This window comes from Phragmites australis, chromosome 4, assembly GCF_958298935.1.
Source record: "Phragmites australis chromosome 4, lpPhrAust1.1, whole genome shotgun sequence".
NCBI classification, from domain to species: Eukaryota; Viridiplantae; Streptophyta; class Magnoliopsida; order Poales; family Poaceae; genus Phragmites; species Phragmites australis.
The window spans coordinates 49726445-49746673 of record NC_084924.1 but is presented as its reverse complement, the minus strand read 5'-3'; the positions used below and the strand labels follow the sequence as shown (position 1 = coordinate 49746673).

Sequence of the window (20229 nt, the reverse complement as noted above, 5' to 3'; positions counted from 1 at the left end):
TATCGTGGATGTTAGTAACATAGACGACCAGACCTATAACATCTACAGTCCAGTAAAATATATTTAGACAAGCTATTATTAAGAATGTTTCACAAACAATAGTTAAAGTAAAATAAGATACCTGTGAATGTCTTATCTGGTCGTCTAGCTACATCCTCAAATTCCGCGAAGCTACGCGGGCACAAGGGGATGTTGATCGTTCTTCCTAGATTGTTGACTCTAGTATCGGAAGAAAGGCTCACGTAGTAGTCAGAACGTATGTAGAAAATATGGTGAAAATGTACAGCATCTGTGGGTCCAAAACCCACCATGCACTACGTAAAAAACAGACAAATAAGACACGAAATGAGTGACAGACCCGTCACTGATGATAAAAGTGACAGGTCATAGTTGTGACCCATCACTTACAAGTTATCATAAGTGACGAGTCATCTAGGTCAGTCATAGGTGACGGGTCATAGTTATGACCCGTCACCTATTACGATTCATAAGTGATGGGTCATCCCAGTCAGTCATTAGTGACAGATCATGACTTGACTCGTTACTAATGACTAACCAGTCATTAATGACGAGTCAAATTATGACCTATCATCAATGACTTAATCAACACATAGAGCTATCATTTCATGTATTATGTATATATACCCTAGGTATTCATATACTTAAGTTTATACCATGTGTGTATATGTATATGTATAGTAGTACAAACATATACTCATATATATCTGTATTCTATGTTATTTTCTCTATTCATCAGGGGTGTATATATATAATATAAAGCCTTGGGAATATATATACATGTATATGATGCTAAAAGATTTTAATTTTTCTTTTATTTTTTCTCACATCAGCAACACTAGAATAGGAATTATTGTAAAATTTTACTCAAGTTTGGTATAAGTGGTGATGGTTGTGGACACAAACGCGTGTTTCAAAAACAGTGCAAAAACTTCTAGAGGCGAGAACTCAATCCTTTAAGCTGTTTTTGGCCTTGAAAAATTCTCTGAACCTGACAAAGTGGGAAGAAATGGATGTAACTTTTTTTTAGATGTCCGTAGAGTCAAAAAAAACATTGAAATCAAAGTTCGCATGCAAAAAGTTATGTTCTTTTACTAAAAGCACTTCGGGTCAACATTTCAAAAAAAAAAAAATTCATCGGTGATGGGTCATAACTGTGAACCATCACCTATGACTTTTGGCATTTAAGGTTAAAATGATAACATATCCAGTTTCTATCATAAGCACATGATAGCTTAGGTGGTAAGGGAGTCGTGCACGAGGCCCTCAGCGCGGGTTCGAGTTTCACGAAATGCAAAGACTGTAATATATTTGAAAATGATGTGGATTGTGTATATGCGATGGGCCCGATATTAGGTTGCCTCTCGGGTGAACAAAATATTTTGTTTGATTTTTTTATGTCTAAAAACGCAAAACACGTTCATCAGTCATAAGTAATACGTCACTATTACGACCCATCACTTATGTTCAATTATAGTTGATAGGTCAAAGAGATGACCCATCACCTATGATATTCATTGGTGCACATATGACCATATTGGTGGCGGGTCTGTACCCGTCACCCATAATGACTCATCAGTGACCTGTTTGGGGTGACGGGTCCCACCCGTCACCCATGAGGGTTATCACCCGTTACTCATGTCCCTTTTTCACGTTGTGATAAAATCATACGATTGTCTCCTTACAAGGATATCATTGAAACAGACGCACTGCCAGCCAAATGCCATAGATTCCATTTTGGTGCCCTGCAAAAATCTATATTGATCAGGCATTTGATCCCATCAGACACACTATAGTTCAAAGGAATGAGATAAAATCCATACATAAAAAAAGATGTACGCACCTCATCATCTACCAATATAAAGTATAGGTACATATCGCCATTATACTCACGTATGTCCCCTTTCCAAAAGACTTTGGCCCAAACATCCCAATGTCTGTAGAAATTTTCCATTTTAATTTCATCGAAGTGAACCCATCTGCATTAGTGAATAACAAAAGAATATCATTAGCAATAGGCTAGCGCTCGGGAAAGATGATCTATATATCGAAAAACAAACCATTTTTACTTTCCTGTTAGGGGTCATCATGCACTAGGACGGTAGTGAAGTGGCATACACCTTCTTTCAAAAACAATATATTGATAGCAAGAACTAGAGGTGGGACTTGGGCTGGGCCGGCCCGTCCCGGCACAGCCCGGCCGTGCCTCGGGCCACGTCGGGTCACGCTTCCCTGGCACGATCAGCATGTCGTGCCGTGCCGGCCCGACACGACTCTTCGCCCGTCCGGCACGGCACAATGGCACGGCGGGCCGCTTCGGGTCGGGCCAAGCACGGGCACGACCCGAGCTCCGCGTCCTAGCAGCCGCAACAGCCGAGTGCGGTCCAGCGGCGGTGCTCCTGCGACGCACTACGGAACCTGATGATCGCGCCGAAGAGGAGCAGCACAGCGTGGCACCAGGTCCGACGCCTCGTCTCCTCCGCCGAAGGCGCCGCGGCGGGCTGAGCCGGTGGGGGCGGAGTTGGGGGCAGGTCGAACTTCCCGTTGGCGAGCGCGGCGGCGACGAGCTCCTTCTACTGCGCGAGCGCCATGCGCTCCGGGTCGGGGAGCTCGGACACCAGGTTACTCTCCTCCTTGAACGACCCGGTCCCGTCGATCACGGCCGCCTCGTCCGCCGTGACTGGCTCCTCGGCCTCGTCCGCCTTCTCCTCCTCTGAATCGTCATCGGCCTTCTTCTCCGCCTCCACGGCCTTCTCCTCCACCTCCACGGTCTTCTCCTCCGCCGGCTCGGGCTCGTCCACCTTCTTCTCCTCCGCCGGCGCGGGCTCGTCCGCCTTCTTCTCCGCCTCCATCACGACCACCTCGGCCGCGGCAGAGGCTGATTCTTGTTTCGTCTCCTCGGCGTGTGTGGAAAAGGCGACAAAGCGGGATGGTGTTCGAGGAAATTTGGAGCGCGAGATGGACGTGGAGAGAGAGAAGTGGAAGAGATTAGTAGACGCGACACGCGATGCAGACCAGCCGCGCGTGGCGCGCCCGCGCCAAAGCTTTTCGTCGCCCGCGTTATGGCCCTACCAGCCGCGCCAAAGCGTGGGCCAGACGTGCCAAAGCTTTTTGCCGCCAAAGCTCGGCGTCATCCAAACGTTACACATATTAACTTTCTTAATTGCAGAAGAAGAAAAATGCAATTGGGGAACATGAATTTTATTAATTGCAAATACATGCTAGTACACGGCCTCGTTAAAAACCTTACACCCCAGTATGGAGTTTTCCCCGGTAAGGAAAAGAGTACCGCATACTATTACAAAGATAATTAATCCTCGTCTTCGAGCTCAAGATCGGCCATGGCATTCGCGATCTATGGGTCCTCTAGTTGGTGCTGCTGTCGAGTTTCCGCGGACTCCCAGTCCTTGAGGCAAGTGAGTGCCTCGACCATCTTGGGTGTAAGAGACGACCTTCGTTCTTTGATTATTCTTCCCGCTGTGCTGAATGTTGATTCTGAAGATACAGATGATACTGGCACAAGAAGAACATCTCGTGCGAATTGGGATAGCACAGGAAATTGACGTTCGTTGTCTTTCCACCATCCAAGGAGGTCAATCTGGTCATCATCCTGAAGTAGTGGATCATGAGAGACTTGATCCAACTCGAAGTAGTGGTTGAGCTCTGCGCTGGGGTTCCAGGATGACTTAGCCGGCTGAGTTGAGGAAGAAGAGTCCTTGCCCTTCACCTTCTTCCACATATTAGCCGCCGTAGTTTTTCTTTTCTCATTTTGTGCTGGTTCAGACCTCGGGTGAGGTTGACCAAACTTCTTCTGGTACATACCAAAAACTCGAAATATCTCAGATTTAACATGTGAGTAAGCAGCTGAGTAATCAAGATCAAGTGCATCGCCAATAAAATGGAAAGCAAGATCTAATTTCTCCAACTTCTTATGTGGATCAAAGACGAGAGCAAAACAATATAAGTGTGGAATAGCATCGAAATATTTTAAGTATTTTTCCTTCATTGCATTAACAATAGGGACTAGCATTTCTTCTGTACTATGTTCATTAAACGTGTCAACAATTTTCATAAGCCATTTAAGAACTAGAGGAGATGTAGAGTAGTAAATACCAGACAATTGTATTGATGCATTATAGAATGGTTTTAAGAGACGACGTAAACTTGTAGCAACTTCCCAATCTGTGTTAGTAAGCAATATGCCTATACCTTGAGCATTGATAAAATTGCTGAAAATGGCCTCGTACCCTTTCACCTCTTTAGCATAGTGTATGTTGAATTCCAACGGACTTTCATGTCTAGGCCGAATTTTCTTGGTTTCAGACTGTTAATCTTGCAGTACTCCTTGAATTTGTTGTATGCCAATGGGGAGCTCGAAACAAAGCGAATAGCACTACAGATATGGTTTACATATTGACTTACCTGCGACATACCTGCCTGTACCATGAGGTTGATGATGTGGCATATACATCTTTTATGGAGGACATATCCACCAATGTAGCTCTGCATATATGGTTCCAGTGTCCTTATGGCTGATGTGTTCGCCGATGCGTTATCCAATGTAATAGAAATAATCATATTTTCTATCCCATATTCTTTGATAACCTCTAGAATGAGTGCAGCTATAGCCACTCTAGTGTGCGACTCATCAATAACCTTGAATCATATGACCCTTTTGTTTAGCTTGTACTCGTTGTCTATGTAATGGGCAACAACACTAAGGTAGCATGTCCTCTGGTGTGAAGACGTCCAAATGTCTGATGTCAAGGCAACAGAAAAGCTTATGGCCCGAAAACTTTGTTTCAGAAAATCCATTTTTTCTTGGTACCTTCTCATTATATCTCTCGTGGTGTTTTCCTAGACACATTACTATACTGTGGACAAAAGGCTTTTTTAATCATTCTTTCAAAGCTAGCACTTTCGCCCATCCTAATGGGTAGATTTTCCGTAACTATATGCCTAGCAATTTCGTCGCGAGCTATTTGAGGATCATAAACCCATGTACTTACAGAGCCATCTGCAGAGATGTTCAGTTGAATTTGCACTCTTCCGCCTTGTTCTCGCATGGTAAACTTTTTCAAGCATACCGGATAATGACGGTTTAGATGCCCCGTACCACCACGTGAGCCTGCAAAATATTCTTTTTTGCAATAATTACAAGTTGCAGACACTACAACCAACTTACCATTGCACGTTTCTTTATTCTTAATGAAATATTTCCAACATTCTGCTCCCCCCGTCTGCGGAGCAGATAGCCCGACAGTATCATTGGTCATCACCATCTCTGCAACGGGGTAGTTGGTCGTTGCTTCCTCCGGTATGGAATAGCCTTCGCCTTCGTGTTGCTCCTCCTCCTCGCAGCCGTCCACACCATCCATATGACAGTCGTCCATCCCATAGTCTCCCATGCTTGGGGACAGACGACGTGGATCGGGAACCTCGGGCATGGACGAACCAGGACTTGGAGAGCTGTTGCGCACATAGCTCCTTATTACTCTTTTTTTCCTACCAGTTCTACCACTAGAGAGCATATTTTGGTGTGTGAGGATTTGATGGTGTTGCTACTTGCTAGTGTGAAACTGTGGACTGTGAAGATCATGAACAAATGAGCCGGTGACTTGGTGACGAAACGAGTAACGAAAACATAGATTATATAGGCATTATGTGAACGTTAGTTTTTTTTTTTTGCCCATTGTCTCTTTACCCGTTACCTCTCTAGTCATATCTGCTCTCTCTTTAGTCACGTTAGCTTCCTCTTTACTACTGCTTCCGGTCAAAAGAGAGCAAAAAAAAAATGGCGAGGTGACTCATGCTGTCTGCACTGGCGCCATGGCGGAGCGGGCTTGATGCTGGCGTGTGGCAGGCAGTCAGGCACTCAGGCTATCAGGCACCACCTGGTGCTGGTGCGCGCCTGCCACCTGGTGCTGGCCGGATGAGGCAAGGGGGGTCACCGGGCTGGAGCCCATGGAGTGGTGTCAGGTGTGTGCAGTGTTCCTGTTTGACTGTGTGGTGTGATGGGATCATGGGAATGTGTGCTTTGGATCTTGCTTCCTTTTTCTCTGTGACATGGAAGAAAGAAATGATTCTCTGTGAGACTGTGACATGGAAGAAAGAAACGATGGGATGCATTGCAGCATTGTCTCGGTGCTGCACTGCTGATAATTTCTTTTCTTACTGCTCAAGGCCATCAATGCTTAAAGGCTGCTTAACCTCTAAAGTCTAAACACATTTTCGTTGGTACTTGGTACGCATTCAAATGCGAGCGGCGGGCAGTTCAAATGTCGACGGGCCATTTTCGTGCCGACGAGCTATTTTCGTGCCAACGGGCTTTTTCTGCGCCGACGGGCCATTTTCGTGTCGACGGGCCTTTTCCGTGCCGACGGGCCATTTTCGTGCCGTGCCGACCCAGGCACGGCCCAATTTTTGGGCCGGGCCGTGTCGCCCACCGTGCTTAGACCATGGGCACGACCCGACCCGCGTGTCCGTGTCGTGCCAGCCCGGCCCAGATTTTCTCGTGCTGTGCCGTGCCGTGGGCCGTGCCAAATCTTCATGCCACGGGCCGTCCGGATTTGGCCCGACCCAAGTCCCAGCTCTAGCAAGAACCCATCTCGTAGCTTTGAGTAGAAAAGAGTGGTGTTTAGTGGAAGAATTAGCCGCACACAAGTACATGAGTAACAAAACCATGATAATATACACCAAATGCAGTATCAAAACATGGGAATAAGGAATCATCTTTACACAACGTCACCTCGAAGATGTGTTCACAACTATCAACATTATGAACTCTGTAGGACTGGCCCTTCCTGCTCTTCTCGTTCATGTACGACATAATCTTCTCCGTGTACACCATTTGCCGGTTGCCCATATGTAGTGCGGCCTTACTGTAACACTCTCGAAGATACTGTTTGTGTCCCATGAGTGACTCCCTCCACAATTGCCACTAATGGCAGTGACTTATTCCCCTTCATCATCCAATTGTAAACCTCAATGAGGTTAGTTGTCATAATTCCAAAACGTGAACCATCAGTATCCACAATGAGTGCCTATTTCTCTAGTGGTTCGTGTCTGATCCAGTCGGAGAAATACTTAACCCTCCTTCCACCCTTCCTTCTCCTGGTCACACTCTACAGCTCATGTGGTAAAGGCCCAAGGCCCTCGGGCTCCTCCTCCCTTGGTACAACTATCTTCTTCAATACTTCGTAAATATGCTTACCAGTTAGTTTATCCAGCCCTTCCCACAGTGCATCAAACTTCCTCCTTTGATTATGTTTGCACAGCTTCTTAAAAAGATCTATCAACCTCCCACTCCTGAATTGTTTGTAGAACTTTGCTCGAGATGTCGCATGCACCAACGGCTATGCAAACCTGGCCATGGCAATACCTCGTTCGCACCACTTTGCAATGAGTTGATAGCGTTCAACAAATCTGCATGATGATCGTGGAGTACACACACGTTAGGCATGTTACCAACAACACCTCTCTTAACCCACTGCAAGAACCACAACCAACTATCCGTAGATTCGCGTTTGATGAATGCAAAGGCCAAAGGCACAACCTGGTTCTCACCATCTACGCAGATAGTTGTGAGTATCTGCCCCCTGTATTTGCCTGTGAGGAATATCCTGTCCACACACATCGTCGGCCTGCAATGTCGGAATGCCTCGATCATACAGCCGAACGACTAGAACACCCGCTGAAGGACTTGACCTCCATCCTGATTGATAAAATCATGAATAGCAATACAGGTGCCCGGATTCCTCTCCGGAATAACCTCTAGTAGGTAAGGTAAGTTGTGGTATGAGTTCTTATATGTGCTAAACCTCTTTTCTAACACCTTATGTTTCACTCTCCATGCCATGTCATATGAAATCTTGTACCCAAATCTAGTGCTGATAGTATGCATAACTCTAAATGGAGACATATTTGTCTTCTTCACAATCTTTGGGTACATCACATTTGCAACATAATCAGCGCTCATATTCTTGTGCGCGTGTAGAGGTCGGCTCAAGTTGCAAGTATGCGGCTCAACAATAGACGCTACCCATACTGTGTCACACTTTGGCAAGAATCCACGAACTCGTCAAGTGCAACCTTCAGCTAAATATTTGATATCGTATGTCAGAGGATTAGATATTACCACTTTAAACCCCCTCTTCTCCGAGAACATCATCTTTTCATTGCATGTTACAGATGGACCTTGTTATCAAACATTTGGCCTTTGGTCACCATGATGGAATCATATTAATAATATGCCGATTCGTGTCCATCGTTCATCATCAACTTCTTCGATGCAAAATTCATCCATTCTTTTGGAATTCCTGCACCAGAGTCCACAAATATGCGGAACTCGTCGTTATTTGCCCCCATCTGATCCACTAGTGGCTTGTTCCGCTCTCCCTAATCAGCAAGCATCGTGGCCCGATTTTCTTCCCCATCATTAAGTTCTTCTCTTGCAGTCTGTATCTCAACCGATGCAATAGTCTGCAGGGTACCTCTGGAACCACACTCTCCTGCACCTCCTCAGAGATAATATTTTCACCAACAGCTTCTACGGTGCTAGGTCCGACTTCTGTCGACGCAACATCGCTTGCTTCTACAAGGACGTAGTGAGAAATACCCTGTCTCAACCCCAGTGACACAAATTGCTACAATTACTTTGAACATGTAACCTCCAAGAGCTCCCACTGCCAGCCGGTTTCTCGACGTTTAGGAATTAAAACCTTCACCATCAACCGCTAATGCGCCGGACTAAGTTGCAGTAGATTATATAGCTATCCTAACACTTGGGATCGCTGAATCTCTCCCGGGCTATGAAAATATGTGTCTACATACTGAAAATTACTCAGATCTACCCCACTGTTACAATACATGATATATCCAGGATCGTAAAAAAACCCGAATCCCACTACGGTCGACATACCTGATTCAACAACCATATCATACTAAGTCAAGTTAAACAATTGTAACAAATATACAACAGGTATGACCACAAAATCTATTTAACCTCATCACTTGTATTCTACATAACGTCATAACCATCAAATATTACCGCTAATTTACTCTTCCTGTTCGCACTATACCATTGTATTGCTGTAAAAAATAATTACTGCATTTCTATTCTAAATATCCTATAGCTATTAAATATTTGTACTACATATTCATAACAATTTAACTTCAAATTAGCCTATGTTGTCTAACTATTAAAAATCCACAATAATTCAAATGTACAATTCCTTCTTCGACAAAAAATATATACATCTAATAATATCCAATTTTCAAAATACCATTAAATAACCTATTTTAATTCTACATTACCACAATTTTAAATTTTTTTCAACTATTCCTCATTTCTTAACTAAATATACTATATTTTCTAGCTATAGCTAATTCCAAACCATATCTACTCTACTCTATTCTAAATTTTATATCCTTATTTTTCTAAATTATGTACTATACTGAACACTTACCAGCGTTGTTGCACGCCGTCAAAGCCACCCGCCCGCTCGCTGCCGCTGCTCTCGCCGGATGTTGCCGCCCGCCTCCGCCCGTCGCCCCACCAACTCCCGTCGCATGACGCCCCACCGCCCGCTCATCACCGCCCACTCTCTCGGTCACACGTAGGAGAGGAATCGACGACCGTAGAATATATAAAGGCATGTCAGCATTCCGAATGCCGATATGCCGCTACCTTGCATAAACTGCCTATATGGCACCACCCTTTAGGTGGGCCCACAACCTATCGGCTTTCGGAATGCCGATAGACCCCTGGGTCTACTGCCACATAGGCTGTTAGCATATGGAATACCGATAGGTCTCTTGTCAGTATTCCATACGTCGACAGGTTCCTAATTTTACAATTTTTTTAATTTAGTTATTATTTTTATAATTTTCTATTAAAGTAATATTATTAAAACAATTCGACAAGTAGGAACCAAAGTTTGTTGAAGTATGTGAGGTGCTGCCACTTGAATAGAGCTCAAGTGCTGCTCCGTATAAAGTATGATTTAGGGATTTTTTTTTATTTCCATACAAAGCAAACAAGTGCAGATTCATTTTTTTTAATTTGGAATTTGATCGGTGTGTTCATAATATGTATTTCAGTTTATGTTCATAATATGTATTTTTTGTGAATGAATATATTTTCAATTTGATCTGTGGAAGTTACTCACCGTTTAATAACTTGATTATGTGAAAATATTAATGCACTTTTTAGGTCACACTAAGCCAAAATTTTAAGTGGTTAATAAGTAACTGATATAATCAGTTGATATTAGTATCTTTTGTTTCAAGCATGATTCACATAATTTAATTTTTAGTGTCCCACATCTATGATATACCTATAGTTCCATCTTTTTTTCCTTTTGCTTTATCCCTCATGTTGCATCTATTATTGATTTTTTGTTTTATTTGATTGTGTTAGTGTAGGTTTGTATGGTAAGTGTTGATTTATTGTCTTATATATCCTTTGTTGTTCCTCTTTTGTTATATATTTTTCACAATTTTTATTTAAAATTTATTGTAATCGATACTATAAAAAACTTCTACATGGTTCACATAATATTATTTTATCGTTACCACACATAAATATTTAACTAGTAATAAATAAAATTTAGTTAATCTGCTTAAAATACTATAGCTGCTACAACTTGGTAAACATATATTTGACAACCTAACTCTACCAAGACACATTTAATCTAATTAATCTACCGCGTCTCGTTTTGCGGAGGAACTCGCGATCTGGATGGAGATAGGGCTGGGCGTTCGCTCCCTCTGCTCCGCAAGCACGGTGAGTGTGAGTCCATCGCTCCCGACTCCTCCTCCACTTCATTCCTCCCCCTCTCGGAGTTTGATTTCTGTTCCGAAACTTCGATTCGCTGCCGACCGAACAATAACAAATCGGTGAAATCGTAGGATGTTTTGATGCTTCGGGCAGTGAGGTTTTCTGCACTGATTAGGCCCTTCCTTCCCCATTTTTTTTTTGGTTTCGCAGCGTGGAGATCATCGTTGGGAGGTTTTGGCTGGGCGATTTATTAATAGTCTCTTGACTTTCATTCCATAGCATGAAACCTGCCTGCATCAGATGCCAATCCAGCAATAGAGCTACTCAGGCAGAGAAAAAAAAATTGAAGTATGATCTGAATTAACTGATGCATTCATTGATGATAGGTTAGTACACACAATCAAACACACACATCCTCTCTCTCTCTCTCTCTCTCTCTCTCTCTCTCTCTCTCTCTCTCATGCACGCATGGTGACACGCGCACTCACACACTCAGTGTGTTCTGAACTTCGCTGAAAAACAACGTGTTGGTTGTCATACATATACGCATAATAACAAGAATACACAAAAGGGACAAGATGAAATTCCCAAGACCCCTCAGTCAGCCGCATGCTATGTGCTTTTGGCGTAAGAACACACCTTACTCTGCGTAGCCATCAACTGTGAATCTGTTAAAAGTTAATTATATCCATTGCATGGCTGAGGAAGCTGTGACATAGCTGCAGCTGATGACTTTAAGAACAATTTCTGCTGTACTTGGACTCCTAAAGTGAACTACTCAAATTCACAAGCGCACATTGTTTCAGTGGTCCTCCAGGTTCAAATTACCAGATTCTTCCACACAAACAGGTTATTGTCAGTATGAAAACTTCTATGTACGAGTTATGACTCTAGTTGCTGACTTGTTGTGTGATCAATCTACAAATAGTATTTAGGGAGACTTCAACTGTGACTAGGTGACTGAGGCTTCAAATACACAAATCATAAACAACTTCTTCTAATAGTTCATATAGTATGAAGTCCCATAACACCACAGTGATCTCTTCACTTTCTGATCGAAGATCCATCCAACTGCCATCTTCAAGATCCATGTTAACTAGCTGGTCTAATGTGCTTGGAAATTGATTATGGAGATGGCGCTCAACATGCTTATTGATTTCTGAGATGAGATTTTGTCCCATTGGGGGTGCCCTTATGTTGTGTTTGAGAGAAGATAAGCATGGATGACTTCTAAAGTATGTGCTCTGGATTTCTGTCACAGCTTCACAAATGCAGTCAAAGAGGAGCTTTGTATCATCTATTTGATTGCCTTGATGTAGTTCTTCAAACAAGCAAGTGCTGATTAATTCATCTTCTAGATACCATACCTCTAAGTTCTGGTATGTGCATAATTCTGATAGTTCTAGCAACGCCTTTATGTAACCTAACCTGACACCTTTGTCCTCCCATGAAATCCCTTGGTCTGATCCATCATCTACGGTGTACTGTGGCCTCAAGATATCTGCGTGCAGTTCACCTGTAAATCATTGGAGGACCGAAAGAAACCATTTAGATTTTTTGAACACATTTTAAGTTAGATTTTGTGTGAACTGAGTTATACATTTTATCATGTCTTCACTGTCAGGGTTGTCGACATCTTCATTGAAGAACGGATCGAGGACAGATACAGGACTGGGTTGCTCTTGCTTCTCATGGCTTCCCTCAAGAGAAAATTGTGATATCAGCTCAACCGATGCACTTGATCGGGGAGTTGCTGGCTCTTGGCATTCTGACTTTTCAACAACATTCTCAAGGGAGCTTGGAAACATCCCAACATGCTTTTTTCCTGGTTCTGCTCCTTCCACATTATTCTTCAATGTAAAATACACGAATTCATCAAAATAAGAAAAGCTTTGGAAACAAGATGGAGCTACTGAGTATTGGCTGGAACATACTAGCGATGGGTTATATCTGCATTGCTCTTCTGGGATGCACCATGAATTGCTAATTTTTTCCGAGCAATCCAGCTTGTCAATTTCTTCAGTGCGCACAGTGTCAAGTTCAGCACCTGCAAATATTCTATTCTATATGAGAAAATAACCCTGTGCTATTCAATCATTTTGATGACTATGGAAGTTTACTTACCATCTTGAGTTGTTTCTTGACTTTCTTCTTTGATGCATTGCCATTCCTGAACAGCCTGCTCATGCAGGGCTTCACTAGTACCACATGCAACACTTACTGAAATTTCCCCCGACTGGCTTTCTTCTTTTGCAAATTCTTCTCTCTTAGCCTTGTATATGGCACAAATATTTGCCTCTTCTGGTGAAAGGTCCATGCGGTCTTTTGCCCTAGGGCTGCTCCCAGGTGATGGTGTGCTGCATTTATTACTCCTAGGTGATGATGTGCTGCATTGAGGGAGGGAAAGCATTCTTATCAAGGAGGATCTTGAGATCTGAAGTGTTGGGTACTTTGTGGTTTGACTTTTGTCCTTCAGAATATTTGTCAGATGTTTCTTGGCCTCGTCGTAGAAGATAAATTCATCCTTTGATGATGTAATTATGTTACTGTTAATTTCACCTGGTCCATCATTCCTTTGCTTTTGCCTACTGTTAGTTGAAGGCCGAAAACCCTTTTTAGCCGTAGATGAAGCTTTCTCTTCTGAGTTCTGTTCAGCGAGCTGTCTGGTATCTTTTCTAATTGTGAAAGCTGAACTTTTGAGCCAATGTTGATCTTTTTGGAGGTTATCTTCATACACCAAGGGCCTTTCTTTTCTAGCTTCGCTAGTCACGATTCTGAATCTCCTCTTGATTTCCTTAATTGAAAATAAATTTTCAGTTGCATTCAGTTCTGGAGTTTGAGTTGAACTAGTAGCCACAGTAGGGTCAATCCCTCTTCTTGGATTTGGCTTCAGTATAACTATTTTGTTAACTGGCTGAGAACTATTGTTTCCTTCTGCAGTATGCCCTGTGTTTGATCTTTCCTTCTTCCAGAAAAAGATATGCGTGCTCTCTTTATCATGTGTCTTGGTGGCCAACTCTTGCTGATTTGGACTCTTAGTATCTTCGATGGAGTCGGTATTCCCTGGTGTTTTCGCGGACTCTAGCTTGGTTCCTATCTGCCTGTTTTGGTGCCTCTGGATGTTCTCCAAAATATGTGAATTCGGCTTATGTAGTATCTTCAAGAAAAGTTCAGTGTCTGAGCTTAGCATCTCTAATGCATCTCTGATTTTTTTGGGTTGAGATTCCCTGCTGCTACAAATATGTTTGCCATGAGCAATCTCCTTTTCCCCACTCTGCAGAGTTTGCTCATAAGCAAGACTGCAAGGAGGATCATTTAACTCGTTAAGCTTCTTTTGGATTAAGAACTTCATCTCAGTACACAGTTCACTCTTATTCTTGCAATTTTTATGTGGCCACTCATCATGGTACCTATGGATTTGCCCCAAGAAATCTGCCAAGGCAAGCTCAAGTTCATTTTCTTCTGCTTCTTTCATGCTGTTGGAACAACTGGGATCCAAAGATCTGGATGGAGAAGCCACGGTGACGCTTGTGTTGTGATTTTGGTCTCCCTTTGATTTGCTGTCCTGCGTTGAACTTTGGTCCAGACAGACACCATGTCCCAGGTCAGCTAATATTCTTTGAACCTCATCATTTGGAATCTTCAACTGTTTTACCTTTCCTAGCTCATCCTCCATAAGTCTTTTGATTGTTGGTTTTCTTGAACTGCATTTGTCCATGTTCTGAGAAACATAAGAGCAGCAGATCTATACTTTTTCAGAAAATAAGCTTTAATACGCAGCATACACATTACAGAATGGGATACTGGATACGATTATATCACATGTTACATAGAAACTTGATGAAAGTTAGATCAGCTATACCAATTTGATACTTTATGATGATAATTTACATGTAAAGTAAAACTGATTTTATTAGGAAACTACTTTTGTGTGAAGCGTTGTTGTTTCAGTTTGGAGGCAGTGACTTACAAGTCAAACAAATATAGAACCCAATAATGTAACTATTGCTGTTTATTTACTGAACAGTTCTTCTGCAGGTTTATGACCAAAAGAGCAATCCAGTTTTGCTGGAAACAATATTTTGAAGCTTGAACCAAGTCTCTTTTGCGTCAAGAATGCATGATGGTTGCTTCGTCCAAGTCCATAAATGACAGGTATTCCCTGATCCCTTCTACCCCGGAACAGAATTGTGGGATCATTTCTGGCATGCTTTTCTAGTTTTTTTGCACAATTATATTACAGTACACATGCTGAAGTAGCATATGATGCTATTAATACCAGATTTTCCACAGGTCATAAATTTCTTATGCAAGTAGTAACCAGATAGTCAAGAATGGTATGTTCACTAGACATCTGCTGCATCTTTGTGATTTAACAAAATTATTAAGCAGACTGTAGCAAGCATGTGCTATATATTTATCTATATAAAAAAACTTACATCCCCGTCTTCATCTATTTCCTCAAAGTCCCTGGACTTCTTTCTTGAGTGCCCTCTTCCTGCAATCATGCAGGGTGCATCAGCAGCAGTACAATATTCAAGTTTATAAATGTGATGTTCTCCTCAAATGTTTTAATATTTGCCAGGAGCCCAGCTGCCCAGGTGGTCCTAGAGTCTAGATTAAAGGGATTTTATGATAGTTGGTAACATCAGAAAAATGTGAAGCCAAGGGAGATTTTCATAGATCAAGATCATATTGACATGCAGATGTTGCATCACCTAAATTGGTATACTTTATTGGCGTAATTTCATCAAGATACATATTATAATGGATCAAACAAACGTGAAGACCAATTGTCATCTCTTATGGCTTTGGTCAGCAATATCATAATAAGGAGATTTTTTTTTGGATAAATTGACAACAGTAAAACAACCACCATCCCACTTCACAACCTTTAAGTTTTATTACTACAGCAACTGTGAGGCCCTGAATATAATTACCAGTAAAACCACTGAAAGTGTGCCTTCTGCTCCCTTGATTCCTGTCCAACAAGAACTTGGCGTCATGGCGGAAATAGAACATGCGGATGAAGCCCGACATGCAGCCTATATTGTTTTCCTGACGTCGTATAGGCCGACTTTGACTTCTCTTCCCCATTTTAGATTTTTTCTCTCTCTCTGCACTCTGCAGTTGAAATAACACCTCTTGTTTTCTCCTGATTGCTTAGTTTATCGGGCTAATCCTTTTGCAGCAAGTGTTGTCCCTGAGAGATTTGTAGATAAATCAATAATCCAAACTCATGCAATGATCACACGGCGAATTTCTGTTGCAAAAGTGGGAAAAAGAAGTCTCTTGCCAAGTCTGGAGAACAGAATAACTGCTATTTTGCACAAGAAATACAAGGTAAATGTGGGCAAATAGTAGCACAAACCGGCCATTCTTATCTTTTTTAATGAACTGCTGAACAAAGCAGAGATCTGAAATGAAAATATGCTAAAAACTCCTCTAATATTGACATATAAGTGAGTGAAAGACCCAGTGAAACCATTTCACATTGTGTTTAAGAGACATCTTTAAAAAAATTCAGGGCCTTATACTCCAGTTTACTTTCTCTATTACTCTAATTAGTAAACTTCAGAGCACTAAACTATATGAGCTCAACAGGTAGGTAAGGACCATGCATACAGATGTTTCCCTTAAACAAACTCGACTACAAGCAGCTGCAGAAAGTGCAAATCAAGAAGGAAACCCAGCACCTAAGAATTATTCATGCAAGACTCACTTACCTGATAACTGAGAAAACACTTGCCGCTTTCAACGAGAAGCCTCAGAGGAGGAGAACCAGCAGAGCTCTTCAAAGTTGAAGAGATGCTAGGAGCAGCAGCTCTGAGCTGTGCCTGTGCTGTGCATCCTTTTGGCGACGACGACGGAAGGAATCAGAAGCCTTTCTTTCTTTCCTGCACAAGCAGCCTCGTCGGTCAGTACTGCTATCTTTTCTTTTCCGTTTCTTCTACTTCTCTTTCGCCCCCTCTGAAGAAAGAAGAATGGAGGTGAGGCAGCGGCTATGGCGCTATAGCATCGCAGCACATGCCATGCACAAGCAAAATGCTCTTTCGGCCAGTGTGCCGTCCCCCCCACGCACGCTTGCTTTTCCCCACCCTGCCGGCAGAAAAAGTGGCAGGGCAGAAAAGCCGATCCAGAGCTCTGGCAACCGTGTGCTAAAGCTTGTAGCAATGATAGAATCTTGTGAGCCTTGAGGTGAAGGAAGAGTATCGGATGGCTATGCCTCGACTACAATTTGCAGGATGGCTACGTCTTTGTATGGCTCTGTTGGGAAAAGCCAAAAGACAGGTCTATTGCATTGTGTCAAATGTCAGATATGCACGGATCCAGATGAGATGACATCAAACTTTTCTTGGCTACGGACAGAGTTATCCACCAACAGCCGGGAGTAATGGCAAAATCAGGTCAGGATCTTGTCGAGCTGTTTAGTAGAGTGGGAATAACTGGGTTTCCGTTAGTCTGAAAGTGCATATCATCTCCAAGAGACTAATAGTTTCAGTTTTCATTTCACATGGCATAATATAATAGTAGGGAACTTTGTGTTTCAACAAAAAGATCTGTCAGTACTAAACTCATTTGGATGGCTCAGACGAATCTAGCAGTATAATAAACAAAGGATAGAGAATTAATTCGATGTGCTCTACGTTGATGGGTTTTTGCAACATTTAATCTAGAACGTCACACTCAATTTGACTAAAATCTAGGGTTTAGATTAGAGTTAGGGGGTAACAATTTCAGTAGCACACTGCAGGACTGCACTGGACTGGAAGGGACCAGATAGAACGTGGATGCCTTAAGTCGATAGAACGTGGATGCCTTAAGTCGATAGAACGTGGATGGCTTAAGTCTGGTTACGGCACCTCCCTTGTGTTCCACAGAAGGAATTTTGCGATGTGGCTTGCAGTTTGCAATGACCATCTTGAAGGGAAGGAATTGGTTGACCATCCCTACCAAATGGCCACTACCCTTTAATCAGCTGCCAAATTATCCAGAGAATTTCTATTATATAAAACATGAGGTTTTGGTGCTACCTCTCTATTCTCCACACATCCAACAAAAAACTTCTAAAATATAAATAATTTACTCATTTTACCATTCATCATCATTCTCAGCCTCTCTGTCTCGTTACTGGTTGGAATATGTTTTTACTAATATAAATAAATAAAGAAATTAGGAGAGAAATTAACGGATAATCTCCTACTCATTTTTTAGATTCTATTTAAAATTAAACTTCGGCATTGCTCCGACATATTCGTTCGACGATATTCTCATAACGTGTCTATATCTCTATATTTTGAATTTGTATTTGATATTATTACGTCTAATATTTATATTTTCGTTACAATATATGGACACTTAACTATTCATTAATTAGTTACTGGTCAGGGTACTAACTTATGCACGCCGTATATTCTGTTGGATCCTTGGATTATAAATATTTTATGTTTATCATACGTTCATATCTTAAATTTGTGTTTGATATTACATGTGGTACTAACTTACACACCCCGTGTATTCCGTTGGATCCCTGGATTATAAATATTTTATGTTTACCATGCATGCAGCTGCAGGCCGTAGTGAGTATCAACTCTCAGCTAAACAACTAGCAACGTTTGTCCCACTCTGTGGACTCGATCTCTGGTCATGTATGTTTTCTTTTATCCTATTCAATTTGGTTTAAGTTGATGCAGTATCAAGTGTGGTACTTAGTACAATACTCATTCCGTTTAAAAATAATATAAGTTAATAATCTTTATTATCTACGACAATAATGGTAGTAAGAAGATGACTCCAAACTAAATAATCGATAAGATCAACGTCTATGAGATAACCATAAAATATGAGGTGGAAGTTTCTTCCTTATCTAACATCAAGAATCTTGTTTTCACAAGCAAGTAAGCTCAATTTCAACATATAAAGGTAAGAATGAGGAGACAAGAGCAAGAGTCAAGTTTAAGCGAAGAAGATGCTGATCAAGATAAAGAGAGTAATGAAGATGATGATTAAAGCACATCAAGTGATGAAGAAATTGATATCAAGATCATCAAGCTCTTATCAATTAGAGAATATTATAAAGAGTATCAATATCAAGATTGAACATATAATCTTTATTGAATACTTGGTCAACAAAATTGATCATATCAAGAAGTAAAAGAAGATAAGAATAAAAAAGGGTCAAGGGGAAGAGTCAAAGCATTCACAAGTATAGGAAGATGTGTAAGTGAAGATGAAGAGTCAAGATCAAGTGATAAAAATCTCACCATCTACTCCTCCAAGAAAGGCTCTTCTCACATTCATCTCACAGGTGTTATGTGGCCAAAGGTATATATAGCGATATAAGTGATGATGAATCTGATAAAATTCTATATCTCATGAAGAACTTCTTGAATTGATCTACGAACAATAAAGTGCCTTAAAAAACAATCAAAAGAGCTTAAAAAAATTAATGCACTTAATAACATTTATGCTATATTTGTTTCTAATTATGAACAATTATTGAGTAAATTCAATTTACTAAACAAGGAGCATGAAGAGCTTAAGGCTAAATTTGAGTGCATTGAATCTAAAACTAAAATCCTTTTGAAGCAATCTACCTCTCTATTTAATTTCAATCTTAAGGTAGGTACTTCCACTTTTTATAATGATTTGATTGATTTATCTAACTCGTCTCTTTGCAATGAGATTTATGTTGAGAATGCTATTGTAGAACTATCTAATAACCTCATTACATAAGAGAATGATGAGCTCAAGTAAGAAGTAAAGGAGCTCAAGAAGGACTTAACAAAATTAAAGGGTAAAAGACATGCTCGATCTCCTCAAGATAACTACGATAGTATGGTGAACAAGCTTGCAGACGGGTCCACCATTACATGCTTCAAATGCCATTAAGAAGACCACAAATTCTTCCAATACAAATCAAAAAGAAGATCAAAAAGAATAAGAAGACGATTAATCTCTCTAACAAGATCTCCAATCTCTACACCAAGTCTAACTACAAGATCAATACTAAGAGTAACTACTATAAGATTAAGAAGAAAGAGAATAACAAAGTAGTTACACACATAGTTGAGAGAAATGACCAAGGGTGGAACCAACCCATTTATGTGCTAAGGAAGTCATCACTAACATGAAGGGTCTCAATTAGTTTAGGTTCTAAAGAAGACTTGAAGTTCGAGGTGGCTATGTGGATTTAGAGACTTGGCTCATAAGATGAAATGAAGATTCAAATAAAAAAGCCAAGTGTACAAGATTAAGTGTGTTGATGAATATCATGATCATTATATACCCAAATTCACATCCAAAGATAAAAGAGATAATGGTACTAAATCCAAAATCTTTTCAATTAATGAGTACTTTTACCTTGTCTATTTGCGTATGCTTATTTCAAATTATTGCAATACTCACTATAGGTTTTTTACATGGTAGGT

At 41.3% G+C, this 20229-nt stretch overlaps 1 protein-coding gene and 2 long non-coding RNA genes across 5 annotated transcripts; 2 read left to right on the top strand and 1 right to left on the bottom strand.

Annotated features, from left to right (window-relative positions):
* Positions 1-10668: 10668 nt before the first annotated feature.
* On the top strand, positions 10669-12895 carry LOC133917136 (uncharacterized). The gene is made up of 2 exons (XR_009909574.1): positions 10669-10804; positions 12423-12895. It is a non-coding gene; the product is annotated as an uncharacterized LOC133917136 (long non-coding RNA).
* LOC133917134 (uncharacterized) lies at positions 11462-16663 on the bottom strand. Its single transcript, XM_062361132.1, has 7 exons — positions 16525-16663; positions 15739-16001; positions 15238-15296; positions 12923-14519; positions 12733-12845; positions 12399-12648; positions 11462-12314 (listed from the first exon to the last, which is right to left on the bottom strand). The coding sequence occupies exons 2-7, from the start codon at positions 15893-15895 to the stop codon at positions 11767-11769; spliced, it is 2724 nt and encodes a 907-aa protein (XP_062217116.1). The 5' UTR covers positions 15896-16001; positions 16525-16663; the 3' UTR covers positions 11462-11766.
* LOC133917135 (uncharacterized) lies at positions 14625-18590 on the top strand. Of its 3 annotated transcripts, none has more exons than XR_009909571.1 (5): positions 14625-14953; positions 15384-15524; positions 15990-16141; positions 16403-17205; positions 18367-18590. It is a non-coding gene; the product is annotated as an uncharacterized LOC133917135 (long non-coding RNA). The 3 variants fall into 3 exon arrangements; XR_009909572.1 differs by lacking the exon at positions 15384-15524 and adding an exon at positions 15092-15135 and having other exon boundaries at positions 14628-14953; positions 18367-18589; XR_009909573.1 differs by lacking the exon at positions 15384-15524 and having other exon boundaries at positions 14630-14953; positions 18367-18588.
* Positions 18591-20229: the final 1639 nt, after the last annotated feature.